General features: G+C 56.9%; 1 protein-coding gene across 1 annotated transcript; it reads left to right on the top strand.

Moving 5' to 3' along the window:
• The first annotated feature begins 5,047 nt into the window (after positions 1-5,047).
• On the top strand, positions 5,048-15,032 carry MYBPH (myosin binding protein H). Its single transcript, XM_066983241.1, has 11 exons — positions 5,048-5,564; positions 5,693-5,827; positions 7,402-7,569; positions 10,187-10,275; positions 11,229-11,424; positions 11,750-11,889; positions 11,983-12,142; positions 12,802-12,938; positions 13,365-13,551; positions 14,274-14,315; positions 14,845-15,032. The coding sequence occupies exons 1-10, from the start codon at positions 5,252-5,254 to the stop codon at positions 14,282-14,284; spliced, it is 1,536 nt and encodes a 511-aa protein (XP_066839342.1). The 5' UTR covers positions 5,048-5,251; the 3' UTR covers positions 14,285-14,315; positions 14,845-15,032.
• The last annotated feature ends 1,964 nt before the right edge of the window (positions 15,033-16,996 follow it).

The raw sequence follows: 16,996 nt of genomic DNA, 5'->3' as shown, positions 1-16,996 counted from the left end.
CAACCCAACCCAACCTTTGAGGAGCTGTAACCACCCATACAACACAGATCCTTCATTTATTCTGGGCCTTTGGTGTCTCTGCTTGGCTTTAGACATGCAAGTGGAAAAACCTCGCCACCTCTTGCTGAATACTGGAGACCTGTTTAGGGACTGAAATCTCTAAAATCCTCCAGGATTTGGTCCAGCTGTCGGAGGCGTCTTCTGTCTTCCCACACAGACACATCAGCTGTCACCGTCGGGAATGCCTGGGCTTTCCCCCATTCCACCCAGCATGTCCCTGATGCTATGATTTCCTAACCTGGCTCTTTAGGGGTGCAGCCAGATTTCTCTCTCTGCACTGGGGTCCTGTCAATAAGCCCAGCAAGAAAAATGGCCATGCTGCTTCTTTGTGGGGGGGCTTGAATTACAGCGGCATGAGGAGGATCTGATTCTGTAAGTAAGAAACGAAGATCTCATCACTTAGACCTATATTTTACCTGGAGGATAAGTAAGGCAGTGTATCCATAAATGTGGGCTGGAAATGTTGGCCAAAACCAATTTATAAATAGTACCTACTTCCCGTACAGAAAAGATCATTTCTCACTGGAAATTGCGAATACCCTGCATTTCAGCTAAATCCTCAAATACTTCGAGTTTCAGGCAAAATGCATTGCTATTTAAATTATTACTAAAATTTCAACGTCCAACCCCCATCTGCCTGTGGGAACAGCCAGCGCAGCCCGCTCAGTGTGCTCAGTTTTTATGCCGAGGTGCAGCACTCACCCGGGGGGGAATCTGTAGTGGGTTTACATGGCAAGGTTTGGGTAGCAGGGGCCCACAGGGGTGGCTTCTGCAAGAAGAATCCAGAAGCTGCCCCATGTTAGATAAGGGCCCTGCCGCTGACCAAAGCTGGGCCAATAAGCGATGTTGTTTGTGCCTCTGTGAGAGCGTATTTAAGAAAAGAGGAAAAAAACTGCTGGGGAACAGCATCTGGGGGAGCAAGGAGTGAGACCCAGCACTGCAGCCCCCCAGGTCGGTGCAGCAGGAGGGCAGGAGGTGCTCCAGGCACGCAGCAGAAGTCTCCTGCGGCCTGTGGAGAGGCCCCTGGTGGAGCAGGCTGTCCCCCTGCAGCCCATGGGTCCCACATGGAGCAGATCTCCACGCTGCAGCCCGTGGAGGAGCCCCCGGTGGAGCAGGTGGATGTGGCCTGGAGGGGGCTGCGGCCCATGGAGAGCCCCCGCAGGAGCAGGCCCCGGGCCAGAGCTGCAGCCATGGAGAGGAGCCCACGCAGGAGCAGGGGGTCTGGGGGGAGCTGCCGCCCGTGGGGGACCCAGGTTGGAGCAGTTTGCTCCTGGGGGATGGATGGACCCCGTGGTACGGAGCCGTGTGGGAGCAGTTCTTGAAGGGCTGCGGCCTGTGGGCAGCCCCCGCAGGCACAGTTTGGGAAGGACGGCATCCTGAAGGAGTGGCAGAGATGAAGTGCCATAGACTGACCGCAGCCCCCATTCCCCGTTCCCCTGCGCTGCCTGGGGGGAGGAGGTGGAAGAGGGCAGATGAGGGGAAGGCATTTTTGGTTTCTTTCCTTTGTTTCTCACTTCTCTAGCTTGTTAGTAATAGGCAATGAATCTTACTGTCTCCCTACTCCAAGTCTGTTTTGTCCATCATGATAATTGTTGAGCGATCTGATCTCCCTGTCCTCGTCTCAACCCTTGAGCCCTTCGCATCGTATTTTCTTTCCCTTTCCCTTTGAGGAGGGGAAGTGAGAGAGCGGCTGTGGTGGAGCTTGCCTGCCCACCTGAGTAAAACCACCACAGCATCTCCTTTCGTCTCCGTCCTCAGATTACCTTTTGTGACCCCAAAGTGGGGGGCCTCTTGCTGGGACACCTTGTTCCACCCTGGCTGGTGGAGTGGCTCCATGGGAGCAGCTTCTCCCTCTCCGTTTTGTACCCGCAAGCGAAGCTGTCATGGTGGGTAATCAAACACCTTCATCTCCTGCGGCTGGTCCCTGTGGGAACCCTTTGACTTTGGATTTGGGCAACCTGCCACGACGCCTTTGTGATCTATGGCAGGGAGCACAGTGCTTCTGTGCTTGGTGTATTCGACATCCGGCGGTCTTGTTGCGATGCGAGAATAAACAAGATGCCAATATACTACAGTAACGTGGCCCAGATAAGTCTGGATGATAAACCGTGTTGATTCACTTGCTCTTAACCTATGAGTCATCCCGTGAGTCACCAGAGAAAACAGCATCTAAACGTCACCGAGCAGGTCTTAAAACCTCAGATTTCATTCATATCAAGAACTGCAAGTGAAATAATTGCACTGATGTTCTTTTTCCAGAGGAAAGCGTTTGATTTCCAGCTGCACTCACCCAAATTGAAATAGAAGAGAAATCTGAGTGCTCATTTCCTTATGAACTATAGTTTTGGTATTGATTTTTTTTTTTCCATTTCTGAGTTCTTTAAATTGCCTTTCTTAACACATAATCAAAAGAAACTTGCTTTTCGCAAAGTGTTCTGGTTTAGATTAGACACCACAACCATCTTCCGGGGGTGTGGGAAAGAGAAAAACAAAGATTTCCAAGCAGAGGTGATGCTGTTTGTGGGAGCCTGGAGGTGATGGAACACCTTTGAGCTGATGGAGCCACCAAGGCGTGGGCCAGGTGAATGTGTCCCACAGACAAAGCTGAGTGTTTGTCTACTTAAAGTCCCCATGGAGATGCCACTCTGATAATCGCAGAGGTAGGACTACAGACAACGCCAGTTCTAGACAGAGGCATTTGGAGGTTTGATCCCACCTCCCTCTAGGTTGAGAAGATGCTGAGATCATCCAGAACAGGACGAAATCCCTGTGGGTCATGGTATAGAGGAAATGGAGTTTCTCCAGTACCACCCTCTGGGTCCTAGCCCCTCTGGGGGCAGCTGGAGAAGGATGGATGGATGGTCTCCTCTAGCCCTACATCGCTGTGCTGGGGGGCAGGACACCTTCTTTTTAGCCAGAGCAGCTGTAGAAAATTTTCTGGATTGTGACCCACTTGGCTCCAACATGCTCCAGGGAGCAGGGGAACTGCCAGCACCCATCCATGGGGTGCAGTAAAATCGCTGGGAACCCTGTGTCACCCTCCCCTGCCTCAGGGAGCTCAGCCCTCTGGCATCCAAAGGCCTTTTAGGAGAAGGAAGATCCATTATTAGTGACATTCCTTCTCACTGGTGAAAGTATATGAGGAACGCTGGGGTTATCACGTAGTTTTGGAGGAAATATACCCTCCCTGAGATACTGATACCATCTCTTGGTGTCCTGGCTCTGTCCCGCTGCCAAACGCAGTCGCTGAAATAACTGAGGGGGAAAAATCTCCTCCCTGGAGCAGGAGGGTTGTGCTGCCAGACTCAGCCTCCAGGGCCCACAGGGAGATTGGGGCAGCAGGAGGGTTTGTGCTCTTGTTACCTGATCCCCCTGTGACTCGTTGGGCTGGGGGCTATGATGGGTTTTCTACTTGGCTTACTTGCAGGGCTAGCAGAAAGTGCAGGGGCTCCTTCGTGCTCTTTCTGAGGATCAGCGATCACCCCTCCATGTCCCCTCACATCTATCTGTGTAGGGCAGAGGGTTTCAGGACCCTCTGATGCCCGCTGGGCGAAACAGCAGCAGTGCTACCCTGGCCAACTCTTCTTCCTCCCACCAGCTCCATTCCCCGTGCAGGGCTCCTGCTCCACGGGGAGCAGGAGGCATCCTTCACAGCCCTCTGGCTGTTTTTTGGGATGTCACCATCCTGTTAAACACCAGCCTGGCTAAAGGGGTTTTGCTCTTGTCCAGCAGTGGCGTCTTGACCCTGATGTTCATGTTTGGAGGTGTTTCCTGGGGACCACGAAAGCCTTTGGAGCAGTGCCCAGGAGAACCGGGCCTGCTTGGCTCCTCCACAGCAGCATCTCTGGAGGCAGGTGAGCAGCTGGGAACAGGAGAAAACACTCTGTTGACCGAATTTGAGGAAGGCTAAAGAATTAAACTATAGGTTACAGAGACATTTTCAGTAGTGTCTCACACGACAAGCAAGGGAAATGAGGATAGGCAAGGGGTGAGCAGGTTTCTATCCTACAGCCTAACGGGGCTTTCCTGGGCCAGCATGGGGCTTTGGGGTGAATCAGTTTGGGGCTGGCAGAAGGGTGGCTGGACGTGAGTCCTGGGGTGACCAGACCCCGTGGATGAGGGGGGGTATGTGCAGGGCAGAGGCTGGAGAACAGAGTGTGGGGCTGGCCTGAGATCTACCTTCTTCAGGGCGGTGGGTCTGCAGGGCTGGGTCATGGGCATGTGTTGAGGGCTGGAAGGAACCGTGGTGGAGAAACCATGGCGTCAAGCCAAGGGGCTATGGGGAGGACATGGAGGGAGAGGGTCTAGGGCTGAGAAGGGGACCAGAGGAGGGTCTGGGCTGCAAGGGTTCAGGTAGGAGCTAGGAGAAGGCCTGGGCACAGGGGACTGGAGGAGGTCACGAGCATCCTGTGCTTGGTGCCCCTGCTTTGGTGAAGGGTTGGTCTGGACGATCGCACGAGGTGCTTTCCATCCTCAACTCTTCTGGGGCTGAAGGGGAAGCTGGGAATGGAGCGAATTGGGGTTGTGGTAGGGTCTGTGGACATGGGACATGGGGGGCAGGTGGGCTGGGGGAGCAGCGCAGGATTTACCGGAAGGCTCAGAGGTGGGGAAGCCTTGTGTCAACACAAGGGCTGGGACGAGGTTTGGGGAGCTTGGAGAGGCTGGGGGCAGTGTGGGGGGGTTGCGCAGCTCGCAGGGGCTTTGGTGCTGGGTACAGGAGCTGTGTCCCCAAAGAAAGGTGACCTGGCCCTGGCCTGCCTAGTCCCGTGTGGGCCTGGGAGGTGGCGGGGGGGCAGGACCATGTGTTGCAGTCCCATAGGAGGGGGTAGGGGCATGCTGCTGAATGTGCAGGTCCCGGGTGGCTATTCCTGGCGGCCCCCGCCTGCGCAGGCAGATTGGTTTGCAGGGAGGTGACAAGTGCCAGCCCAAGCCTATAAAAATCTCCCAGCCCCTGTCCCGGCTCAGTGACCTGGTTCCCCCCTCCCAGCACAGCCGTCCTGCAGCGGAGACTGTCCGTCCGGAGTGGAGACACCGAATCCAGAGTGGAGACGCCTGGTCTGGAGCAGGGACCCCATCTTCAGCATCAAGATCCCAGGTCTGGAGGAGAGACTTTAGGTCTGGAGCCGGGACCCCAATCCAGAGCAGAGATCCCAGAGCAGAGACCCCAAAACACCCCCTAGGCTTTGCAGCAATGACTGGCAAAACCGCACCTCCAGCCGCAGACCCGGCTCCCGCAGCCCCAAAGGAAGAGCCGGCACCAGCCCCAAAGGAAGAACCAGCACCAGCCCCAAAGGAAGAGCCAGCACCAACCCCGAAAGAAGAACCAGCACCAGCTGCTGAAGGGGCCCCAGCCCCTGAGCATCCCCCTGCCGCAGAGCAGCCCCCGGCCCCCACAGATGTGTCAGCTCCCGTCCCCACGGCAGAAGCGACTCCAGCCCCCGAAGAAGGTTCCCCAGCCCCCCCAGCTGAGCACCCTGCCCCTGAGCCTGAGAAACCCAAAGCAGGTGAGGAGGGGACTGGACACTGAAGTGGGGAGGGGGATGCATGAGGATGGGCTGGGGGGTTAGGAGGTGGGTGGGCTGAGGCCCCGCTGCCTGGGATCCTGCCCCTCACCACTGCGGGTTTGTTACAGAGCCGCCCAGCTCCCCCTTGTCCCTGACTGTGGAAGAAGTGAGCGAAAACTCGGTTACGCTGACCTGGAAAGCCCCTGAGAAGACGGGCCGGTCAGGCCTGGATGGATACCTGGTGGAGATCTGCAAAGATGGAAGTAGGCTTGGGCTTTCCTGCCTCGTAAGCATGGAGCACTGGTGTGGGACGGAGCTGGGCAGAACCTGGCAGTGTGTTTCCCTGTATCCTGTTCCCCTTTCTTTGCCCAATTTTTTTTTTTCTTTTCTCTTTTTTTTTTTTTTCTGTGGAGGAGAGGGGCTTCCTGTTTTCTTCAGATAGCAGTGATTTCTTTATCAGGGGGCTGGACCAGTGTCTAACATCACTGCTGCATCCAGCTAGAGGGTGGAGGAGAGGCCAGAGTGCCCACTGGGGATGGTCCCTGACGGCCACCAGCTCTGCATGGACTTGGGGTGGGATGGGATTACGAGACCTGAGAGGAAAGCAGACACAATTCTCCCGTGCTCAAAAGGATGCACAGATGGTGGGAGGATGAGGAAGGAAAGGGCTGGGCAGTGCGAGAGAGGCTGGCATGAGGCAGCAGGCAAGCCCAGCCCAGAGGGAGATGGGGCTCGAGGAGCCTGGAGGGACGATGGCTGCGGTGGGTGGGGATGGACTGGTGGCTGGCGGCGATTACCTGTGGCTCTGTGGTCGCATTGCCAGTTGGTGGGATGAGGTAGGCGTTGAGAAATGTTTTGGGCGCTCTCATGAAGCCCTGCTGGGGCTTGGGGTGAGAGTGAATGAGCTGTGAGACTGCGGGGGTCAGCGAGGGGCGGCTGGGGTTGGTGGGCTGGGTGCTGCATGAGGCTGAGGTGCTTTGGGAGACCTGGGTGGTCCACAGGCCTCGGGGAACTTGAGCTGTGACCCTTGGCTGTTTAGTTAGTGGCAGGCACGACCGACAAGCTGAGCCACGAGCATGGCCATGGGAGGCTTTCACCCTTGGGCTGGGGACCGGGAGGTGACCACGGCGGGACTGGGAGTGTGAGGGGGCCCTTGCTGGGAGAAGCCGTTCCTGGAGGGAGCTGTCTAACAGCCTCCCAAAGAGCACGGTTTTGGATGCTTTCCTAGCTTGCTTTGGGCTTGGCTGGGTGACAGAAGAGCTGTAGTCATTCAGTGGTCGCCACGTGGACTCAAATTGCTGTATCTGAGCTCGTACAAGACCATGGGTGGTGGGGGGGGGGGGGGGTCAAGTTTGAGTGAGGGCTGCTCTGATTAATGCCATTTGCAGGCGATGGGCAGACCTTGCTTGAGGATGAGGACGGGCTGGGGAGCGTGGTGAGCCCCAGCAAGGTATCCTGGGGCACCTGGAGGAGAGGATAGGCTGGCAGGGTGGTCAGAGGATCTTAACTACTTCCAGAAATGCACCTGGAAAGCCAGCAGAGACCACGTTTGTTGGCCTAACGCCTTGCAAGCAGCCTCCTGCTCAGCAGCTGAGCATCTGCCAGCATTTGGTAACCCACACCCCTTGCGGAGGGGAGGCCAGCCCCCTCCCTCAGATGCCTTTTTCTCTCACTGCCCCAAATCCAACAGGATGACTCTTTCTGCTCGTGCCTGTGCAAGGAAGCGGTTTTCTGCCTCTGGGTTTCACCCCTTGGGGCTTGATCCTGCTGTTTGGGGTACGTGCATCCACCCGCCTGTCCGTGTCATGGCTGAAGTGCTCCGCTGGGTTTGTTGTAGGCACAGACTGGGCAGCGGTGAACAAGGAGCCCTTTCTTTCCACCCGGTACACGATCCAGGACCTCGGCTCTGGTGACAAGCTCCACGTGCGGGTGAAGGCTGTCAGCGCCGGCGGCACCAGTGTCCCGGCTACCTTGGAGCAGCCGGTGCTCGTCAGAGAGATCACCCGTGAGTACTGGGGACATGCACTGTCCCCGTGTGCCCTATCAGCAGGCAAAGGAGTCGCAGCCCATCCCTACAGCCCCACCAGCCTCTGCCCTCTCATGTGTCGCAATCCAGCCTTTCACCGAGATGTTGTCCTCCAGAACTGGGCCCGGTTCCCTTGGGGTGGGATGGGGACGACGCTTCCTGACCGCAAGGCACCGGCCCTGTAGATGGTGAGGCTTTGGGGGAAAAAGCGCTGCACCCAAATTGCAGGGCCACGTAGAACATTGCAATGGCTGGGAAATGGTCTCGCGTCTCCCCTCCTTGGCCACGCTCACATCTCTAGTATGCCAGCACACGCGTGTCGGGCAGCGGCAGCTTTGTTTGTTTAGCTCAGGAAAGTCGAGAGCGGGTTGTCGGGACCACGGGAACTTTAATCATGCTGAACACGCTAATGAATGACTTGCTCCCATGCTTAGGAAGACTCACATTCCTGCTGGGGTGCTGTGAGAGTGCTGAGGCTGATGTAGGATTGCAAAGTTGGTTTTCACTTATCCAACAGCAAATAGAGACTTATTTGTCCTTTACAGGGAATTCTTAATGTGCAAATCTTCCTATTACTCAAAGAACAGATTTTTCTTTCTGCTTAAAAATAGCAATAATGATAACAGAAGTTATTCCAGAAACTGTCAGCTTTTTTTTTTTTTTGTCAGAAAGGGTTTGGAGAGGACTGCCAGTGTCTGGAATGGGTGCTGCAGGGGCTGTGGGCATGGCTCAGCGGGTGCTGTGTCTGCTGCCTTGTCCAGACCCTGGCTCTGCCTGGCAGGGCCGGATCCTTCGGTGGCTGAAGCAGAAATATCAGAGGTGTCTGGCAGGTGGCACCTCTCTCCTTGCCGCGTTCACCTCCAGATCCCAACGGCATTGCTATTTTCCTTGTGGGACTGGGGAAACCGAGCCGTGGGGGACTGGGAGGAGATGCCAAACGCGTGGCTCAGGTTTCCCACTTCTAGTCCCGTGCTGCACCCCCCAGGCCAAGCTGCCTGTCCTTGCTGCAGACTTTTTCCCAACCACGTGCACCAGCTGAGAGGTGTAAAACTCCAAGAGCTGAAAGACCCACGTGCAACTTGCTCTTCCTCTAAGATTTCTATTTTTATTTTTTTTTTTCTGCTGACTGAAACTCTTTATCAGCAAATGGCACTTGCCAACTTTTGTGTTTTATCTGAAATAGAGCCCTGCATGTCCTTCCTGGCTTTGCTGAGTAACAAATGGCCCCTCCAGGCTGCTGCCGCCCTGTGTCTGCCCCAGCGGTGCTGGTGCGTGCTGGGTGCATGAGCCTGCTCCTCCCCGCCCTGCCCTTTACATGCTGGTCTTTACGTTTTATTCAGGACTGCATTTTGTACCTCTCCCCAGTTCATTTATAGCGTCACAAGGGATTTTAAATAGCAGCAGTACGGGCGGCAGGGAGCTTGAGAACAGGTGGGTTGAGGGAAGGCGAGTGGGTTTGGGAGGCGGAGAGAGAGACGGGGAGAAACCAGCCAAGGATTTGGCGCAGGAGTTGTGTTGTGCAGGGAACAAGGGCAAGAAAAACGCTTTCTCAGCCACGGCCACGCTTCAGCTGGGCCACCAACCCTGACCAGCCCTCTCCAGCTGAGCTGGGGAAAACACCCATGAATTCATGCCCCTCCATGGAGGTTGGGTTTCTCTGCCCTGCTGGGACGGATGAGCCCAAGTGGCAGCACCGAGGCGTGGATTCCTGCAGCGAGCGGCTGCATGCATGGAGCAGAGCCCACCCCAGCTGTCAGCGGGGCCATCTGGGACCGCCGGGCATCTCCTGGCCCTCCCCAGCCCTCTCACGCTCACAGCTGTTCAGGCATCACTCGCTCACGGTTTAATTCTGGCCTCCCCAAGCCCCCTCCCAAGAGCTGAGCTCCGGCACGTTTAATCCAGGCAGAGACACACGGCTCTTTTATGAGGGGCTCACGTAAACCCGATGCCTCCCCAGCAGGACTGCTGGCACCACGCCGGTTGGGTTACGCGGCTGCTATTTTCACCCTGGGAAGGAGATGCACGCTCCATCAGCATTCTCTGGTCACTTTTTTTTTTTTTTTTTGCTTATCTTTGTTATGTTCCCTTGGGGACGTTAGCCTTCCTTTTCCAGCCTGGGGCTTTTCCGACTCTGCTGTGTGGACCTGTGAGCCACCTTGGTCTCTTGGCAGCCCTGAGCCCACAGCGATGGAGCTCACCAACCCTCGTCCTGGCTGGAAGCTGGGTTGTGAGTCTCTAGAAAGTCTGCTTTCTTAGCTGGGGGAGACGTATTTCCTGACCAGGAGATGCTGTCCGCTGGTTTGCTGCCATGTGGGCTGTGCTGGGAAAGCCCACGTTGGTCACCACGGGCTCAAGGATGGACAAGGAAGTAATTCTGGGGGTGCTGGCAAAGGGGTTGGCTGGTGTGGCCCTGCGAAGAGAAGCACGGTCCTGGAGATGAGAAGGGAGAGGTGGCCATGGTTCAGGACAGGACATCCTGATGGCCAAGTGGGGGACGTATGGGATGGGCTGGCCCATGCAGGAGTGTGGGACCTCTTGGGCTGTGAGCTGGGGTCTCTGATTTCCTGGCCCCACAACTTCACTTTCTGGTCCCCAGAGCTCCCGAGGATCCGCATGCCTCGTCACCTGCGGCAGACTTACGTCAGGCATGTTGGGGATGCCGTGAACCTGATGATCCCTTTCCAGGTAGGCGAGCAATTTGGGATTTAAGCTCTTGGGTTTTCTCACCGCAGGTTGCTTTCCGCAGTGACTTTTCTTGCCAGCATGACATGCCTGGGGCCAGCTGAGGGCTGGCTTGTCCTGGCCCCCATGTCTCATGGGGTCCCATTCCTGCTCAGATCCCATTTTTGTCCTGCAGCATCTTTATTGATGGTGATCCCAAACAGACTAGGGCATGAACTGGACATTGCTGCTGTCTTGGCCCATGAGCCCTGTTCAGATCATACCCAGCTCAGCAGGGCAGGGGCCCAGCCACATGCTGCAGGACCCAGAAGCACAATTTCGGGGCTCCTCCCAGGGAGGGCAGCTGCCTTTGGAGCAGGGTAGCCCCAAGGCTCTGTGATGGAGGGACCAAAGCTGATGCTGGTGGACCAAGCTGGAGTTTATCTCCTGAGCTGATTTATTACATGCTGCCTGTGGCATCCCAAAAGAACCTCTGCCAGGGCATCTATAAAGGGAAAAAGCCATCCATGAAACACCCCAGCCAAGCAGGGAGAAGCAAGAGGCAGAAAGGTCCCCCTGCAATGTGGGATGTGTCCATCCCATGTCTTGTAGGCAGCTGGGAGCCTGTGCTGGCCATGTTCCAGGCATGAATCAGCCCTGGATGCCAAACTCAAGCCCCTGCCACTGAGTGCCTGGGCGACATGAGCATAGCTCTGTCTGCAAAGACCTGGGCAGGCAAATGGACTTGCTCCATGGGGACTTTGGGGACCAGCATGTGTCAGCATCATCCCTGGAGCCTGACAGATTCCTGGCAGCGGGGCTGGCGGGGATCGGACATAGTTTTTTCCCTGGCCCTTGCTGGATAGGAGAGGCCATATCCAGGCCATGGCTACCTGGACATAGCAGGGTGGCTCTGCCCACCCCACCAGGACCATGCCCTTGAGTGGTTCCCAACCTGCCTGCATGGGTTGCTCCAGGGAAAGCCACAGCCCCAGGTGGTCTGGACCAAGAATGAGCAGCCCCTGGACACCAGCCGTGTCACCATCCGCAACACAGAGAAGGACACGATCTTCTTCATCCGCGAGGCCCAGCGCAGTGACTCGGGCAAGTACCAGCTGGCCGTGAAGATAAACGGAGCAGAGGACAAGGCCACCCTGGACATCCGAGTGATTGGTATGGCCATGGATGGGGTCCTGTGGGGTTGTGCCATGGCTCTGGGGCTCTTTTCTGCCCTTTGGTCAGGGGTGGCACCTGGTCTGGTGGGATGGGACAGGCCCAGCAGCAAGGCAAGGGGCTTTGGGGTCCTTCTAACATGTGAAGGAATTGCTCTGGTGAAGGCTGCAGGGTTTCTACCAGCCCCTGCCCATTGCAGCTTCTCACCCCTCATGCGCTGCAACAGGGTGAGAAGACATTAAAAGCGAAGCAAAAGGGATGGTTGGGGTGCAGAATTTGAGGGGAGCAAATAAGGATGCAGCCTTGTGTGTGTTTGTAATTGCAGAGCCGCCAGGTCCCCCCCAGAACATGAAGCTGGTGGATATTTGGGGCTTTAACGTGGCCCTGGAGTGGTCCCCCCCAGCGGACAATGGGAACTCCGAGATCAAGGGCTACACCGTGCAGAAATCAGACAAGAAAAGCGGGGTGAGCACAGCCACTCCTGGACCCCTGCTTTCTGGGCTGCCCCGTGGGTTCCCTTCCTTTGGACAACCTGTCACTGCTCTTTTTTCCCCTCAGAAATGGTTCACAGCACTGGAGCGCTGCACCCGCACCAGCTGCACCATATCCGACCTCATCATGGGCAACACCTACTCGTTCCGCGTGTTCGCAGAGAATGCCTGCGGGCTGAGCGAGAAAGCAGCCGTCGCCTCCGGGGTGGCCCACATCGAGAAGACAAGTGGGGACAGGGACACGGCTTGGGGGTGGTGGGGTGGGCAAGAGGGCTCCTGTCCCCTCCCTGTCCTGTCTCCCCCTGTCCCTGGGGTTTCCTCAGCATTGGGTTGGTGGTGATGCTGCCTGGAATGATCCCTGTTGGGTGAAGGCTGTGCATCCTCAGGACAGATGGATAGATGTCCCCTGTCCTCCTTCTCCAGCTCCTTTCTCCTTCAGGGAAGGCTTGTGTCATGGGCAGACCCCTGGGAGGGATCAGGGAGCGAACATCCCTGGGGTGAGGTCAAAGCAGGTCTCTGCCACCTCCAGAGCCTACTTCCAGCTCCTATTTCTGTGCACTTAGTTTTGGGGATGGAGCAGAAGGTCCAGCGAGGTGCATGGCCTGGATACGACCTTCTGCACAGAGCAAGCATCGTGGTGCTGGTTTGCAGACGGGTATCTCCCCTGTCACCCCCGGGACTGGGCACAAACGTGGTGTGGTTGGATGAGAAGGGGTCTGTAGACAAGGCTGGTGTGAAGCCAGGTCCTCAAGGCCACTCCAGATGCTGTCTATCTTATGTGAGGGAGAAGGATTTTGGGGTACTTTGGGCAGAGTTCTTGTGACCAAGTGGTGGTCAACCCAGGATCCCAAGCTCTGCCTCAACCTACACTTAATTAATTTCCTAGAAACTGTTTACCAGCCAGAGAAGATCCCCGAACGGGACATGATGGAGCCTCCAAAGTTCACCCAGCCCCTGACAGACCGAGCCACCACCCGGGGCTACAACACGCACCTCTTCTGCTCTGTCCGGGGCTTCCCCCAGGTCAGTGGCTCCTCCATGGGCAGCATCACCCCTGCGTGCAGGCAGCCACCAGCTGGGCTCTTGCAAGGTGGCTGGAAGTGTTGGGAAATGGTTGGTCATGTTGGGTTGGGGTTGAATAGGGTTGGGGGGCAGCAGCTGTCCTCCAGGTCAAACTAGGGCAAGCCTGGGGTGTTTCTGCATGTAGAGCGGAGGCTGGTTGCAATTCAAGCTGTGTCCTGTCTCCTTCTACGCTAGGAGAGCAGCTGTGGGTGGTGGCTGGGGCTTCAGAGTAGGAGTTCTTGCTCTTCAAATGGCTTCTGACTGTGGATCCCACCATGGCCACCAGCTTCAGATGGAGCAGAGGGAGGTGGCTGCATTTTGGGGACAGTCAGATTTCTTGTTTCTCTCCCTGCTTAAAAAAAAAAAAAACATCTTGCTGCCTACCAGCCCAAAATCATCTGGATGAAAAATCAGATGGAGATACGGGAAGACCCAAAATACATAGCGTTGATTGATCAGGGTGTCTGCTCCCTGGAAATCCGCAAGCCCGGCCCTTTTGACGGGGGCATCTACACCTGCAAAGCTGTGAACCCCTTGGGAGAAGCTTCGGTAGACTGCAAACTTGACGTGAAAAGTAAGAGTGGCTGAGACGAGAGAGGAGCAGGTCTCCCTGCCTGCCTTTCCCTGTCCTTGCTTTCACAGTGGTTCAGTTTGTCCCTGTTTTTGGTTGAGTCCTGGTGGTGGGGGAGCCTTAGTGCACTGGGCAACTCTGTGGGGCTGGAGCTTTGGGCTTCTTGGGTTGACAGTCTTGCATCGTTCCTTGTTCCTGAAATCACCTTCCCACGTTCATGGCCGAAGGGTGGGGAGGAAACCAGAGACCGCAGAGGCAAAGGGCCAGAGGTGCTGGTGGAGGCTGGGACAGTCGCTTGCTCCTCACTGCATCCACCAGCACTTGTGTCCCAAGTCATCTGCAAGCCACATGTGCCAAAACCACTTCACTTGCACCTGGGGTGCCTTGATTTATGTCTCCGGGTCCTGCCCAGGCTTCCCAGCTCCCATTTCCCTGCCTCAGCAGAGCACCCGGCCCTTGATGACAAGCTTGTCCTTGTGCTGGGGACACAGAGCACCTGGCCATCGGCTAGGTTGGGACCTGGGGTCCTGGGAACAAACTGTCCGGGAGAAGGCAGTGCCTGCACGTAATCTCTTGGACCATGTATGCACAGGGATGGTGCACATAGGTGTACGTTGGTGTGTGCACACGGGTGGATTTGTTGTGCCCTGGCTCACTTTTAGATGTCAGAGGGGAGTGAGGTGAGGGGAGTTCACGGGTTTTACATCTCCCATTCTCTCCTGCAGTACCCAAGTGAGGACAGGTTGGAGGGTGAGACGAAGAATGAGGTAGGTCTGGGCTGGGGCTGTGGGTGGGAGGGAAGGAGGATGGATCACTCCATCAGGGCTGGGGCAGGCTGGGGTCCTGGATCAGCCCCTGTCAGCTGCTGATGGAGCCCCTGCTCAGGGCTGCCTCCTCCCGTGGCTGGAGGTGCACTGGTGGGGTGGGGTAGCAGAAACTTGCCCCTTGTACGGGTGGAGGGGGGCTGTAAATGGGGCCGGGAGGAAGGAGGACGTGCGTGGAGAGACACGTGAGAGGCCAGTGGGCAGAGCCCCTGGTTTGCAGGCAGAGCTTGGAGATGTGGGGCTGTTTGCACATGGGGGGCAATATTGGGGCTGGGGGCAGGTATAAAGGGGTGTGAGACAGAGAAGCAGAGCTAAAGGGTTATAGCTGATTTTTAGGGGGCAGGAACGAGTGGAAGGGCTGGGCTGAGCTCGTCTTGCACTGGAGCCAAAGCTGGGCCATGGTTTCCCATCTCACCCTTGACCAGCGGTCTCAAGGCAGCTTGCAGGGCTCAGGGCTTGTTCCTTTCCCCAGGCGGATGCTGCAGCGGCACAGCACAGGGTGATGCTCCCGGCCACAGCCCCCCTGCCTGCGGGCCTGCCCCCTCCCCGGCAGTGCTCCCGGGGTCCCGTGCGTTGGCCTGGCCATGGCATAGCCCTCCCTGGATGTGTTCTTACCTGTGACAATAAACCAAGCCCGTCTGAGCTTTGGTCCTCAGCAAACACCGTGTCCTGCTTGTTGTGGGGTTGGCAATGGGGGTGGGGTAGGGGGTGGGTGTTGGGGTAGAGGGGAAAGAGCTGCCGAGGACGCTATGGGGTCTCATAGCATCCCACCCAACTATGGGTGGAGGAGGTGGGTTTTGAGCCCGTAAGGAAAGGACCAGATTTATAAAACGTATGAAGATGGATAAACCAGAAGCAAAACAACAAGAGGGAGGTAGGGGAAAAATTTCCTGCTGCCACTGGAGAGTGATCATGGCTGGGGAAAAAAAAAAGAAATAGCAAGATCAAAACATAATCTTGTTGACGTGTCTTCATCCAAGAGCGATTTCTCCATCCTCACCACGCGCCGTCACCCTGCCAGCAGCATCTCCTCCCCAGGGCACGAGGCCGCGGGGTCAGGATGTGCCCATGCATTATCTGGAGGAGGAATCGGCCCTGTTAGCTACCGATAGCTCATGTGCAAGAAGGCGGCCTCATTACTTACAGCTCTGAGACGGCGCAGGTCAGATGCTGTTTAATAACAGAGAGCCCAGACAGATCCATCAGGGTGAGTGAACGCACTGCTAACCGGGGGTCAGCAGCGCGGGGCAGCTCCTCCGTCAGCACAGCCCCCTCGGGCTGATGGAGCCAGCACTGGGGCAAGGCAGGAGCATTCCCAGCTCGGCTGTGGGGCCAGACCCACAGCCTGCCCTCGCATAGACATCCTGGCTATCCTGGCGGGCCCTGGCACTGCAAACCTATGGCTAAAATGCCCGGTTCCTCCGCAGCACCCCTCCATCAGCCCTGTGGTGGGAACCCTCTGCCCCAGGTCACCCCGTGCCCTGAAGCCCAGGGGCTCAGCACCGGCACGGCACTGCCCGCACCAGACATCGCTTCCACCATCAGAGGGCATTGTCGGATTATTTTTTATCCCGGCTGATGGTCAGGCTGGCTTATCGAGGCGGCTGGGTTAGTGGTGCCACCGGGGTGGAGGCTGAGGTCCAGCTGTCCGGGCGGTGGGCCAGGCAGCCCCATCTGGCCGTGGGCACTGACAGGGATGTTGTGCACCCCCCGCAGTGCCCCCATCATCTCAGCGTGTGGCTTTGGCTGAGGAAGGACGGGGCTGGGAGCGGGCTGCGTGAGCAGGGGGTTTGCAGCCCTGCTGAACAGAAGCAGCATCGCCAAGCCTGGGCAGTGCTGCACCCTGTGCCCTTTTCTGGCTGTTAATACAGTCCTGCAGGGCAAGGAGTGCTTGCAAGCCCCCAGGGGACCGGGGAGGGCCACAGCATCCACTTTTAGTGAGCTCTCCCGGGAAAGGTCCGGAGGGCACGGAGCGGAAAAATCTGCTAGATGTTTTTTTTTTCTGAAAGCAATCATCCAAATGCCTTTTAATTTATGAGCATCCCAGTTGTTAGGTTTCTGGGCACCTTAGCAAGGATCAGGCACAGGCATCATTTCCAGGAAAGCAACCTCTTGCAGAAATAAGCCGCAAGTGGAAAGCTGCCCTGTGCTCGGCAAAGAGCAGCCCCAACCTGCGGCCAAGCTCCTGCTGGGCAGGGAGCAGCGGCGTCTGCTCGGTGCAACCCCGGGGCTGCAGCATCCACGGGCACTGCTGATAAGGGATTTGGGGGTTCTGCACCTGGAGGGGGCTCGGGGGTGGTTGGGTCCCCTTTGCTGAGCTGAGACACGAAGGAAGGATTCGCCCCACTCCTTGCCATTGCTTTTCCACTCTGCTCCCATTTTGACCAGCGTGGTCTGAGCCTGGAGGGATTGCAGCTGGCCTGAATATGTTGAGGCCCCTCGTCTCCTCATCCTTCCTCCCACCCTCCCTTGCTGACTCCTCTTCCTCTCGGCTCACTGTATGTTACCGGAGCTCCCTCCAGGCTAAATGGGGCTGGCTGCAGGGGTTGTGTGAAGCTGACTAAACAGCCACCCATAGATCCGACCCGTAAATCCCACCCACCTGAGGTCCTTCTCCTCCCTGC

This window comes from Anser cygnoides, chromosome 25 (genome assembly GCF_040182565.1).
Source record: "Anser cygnoides isolate HZ-2024a breed goose chromosome 25, Taihu_goose_T2T_genome, whole genome shotgun sequence".
Lineage (NCBI taxonomy): Eukaryota > Metazoa > Chordata > Aves > Anseriformes > Anatidae > Anser > Anser cygnoides.
Note: the sequence above shows the minus strand (reverse complement) of the source record. Positions and strands in the feature narration are given on the sequence as shown.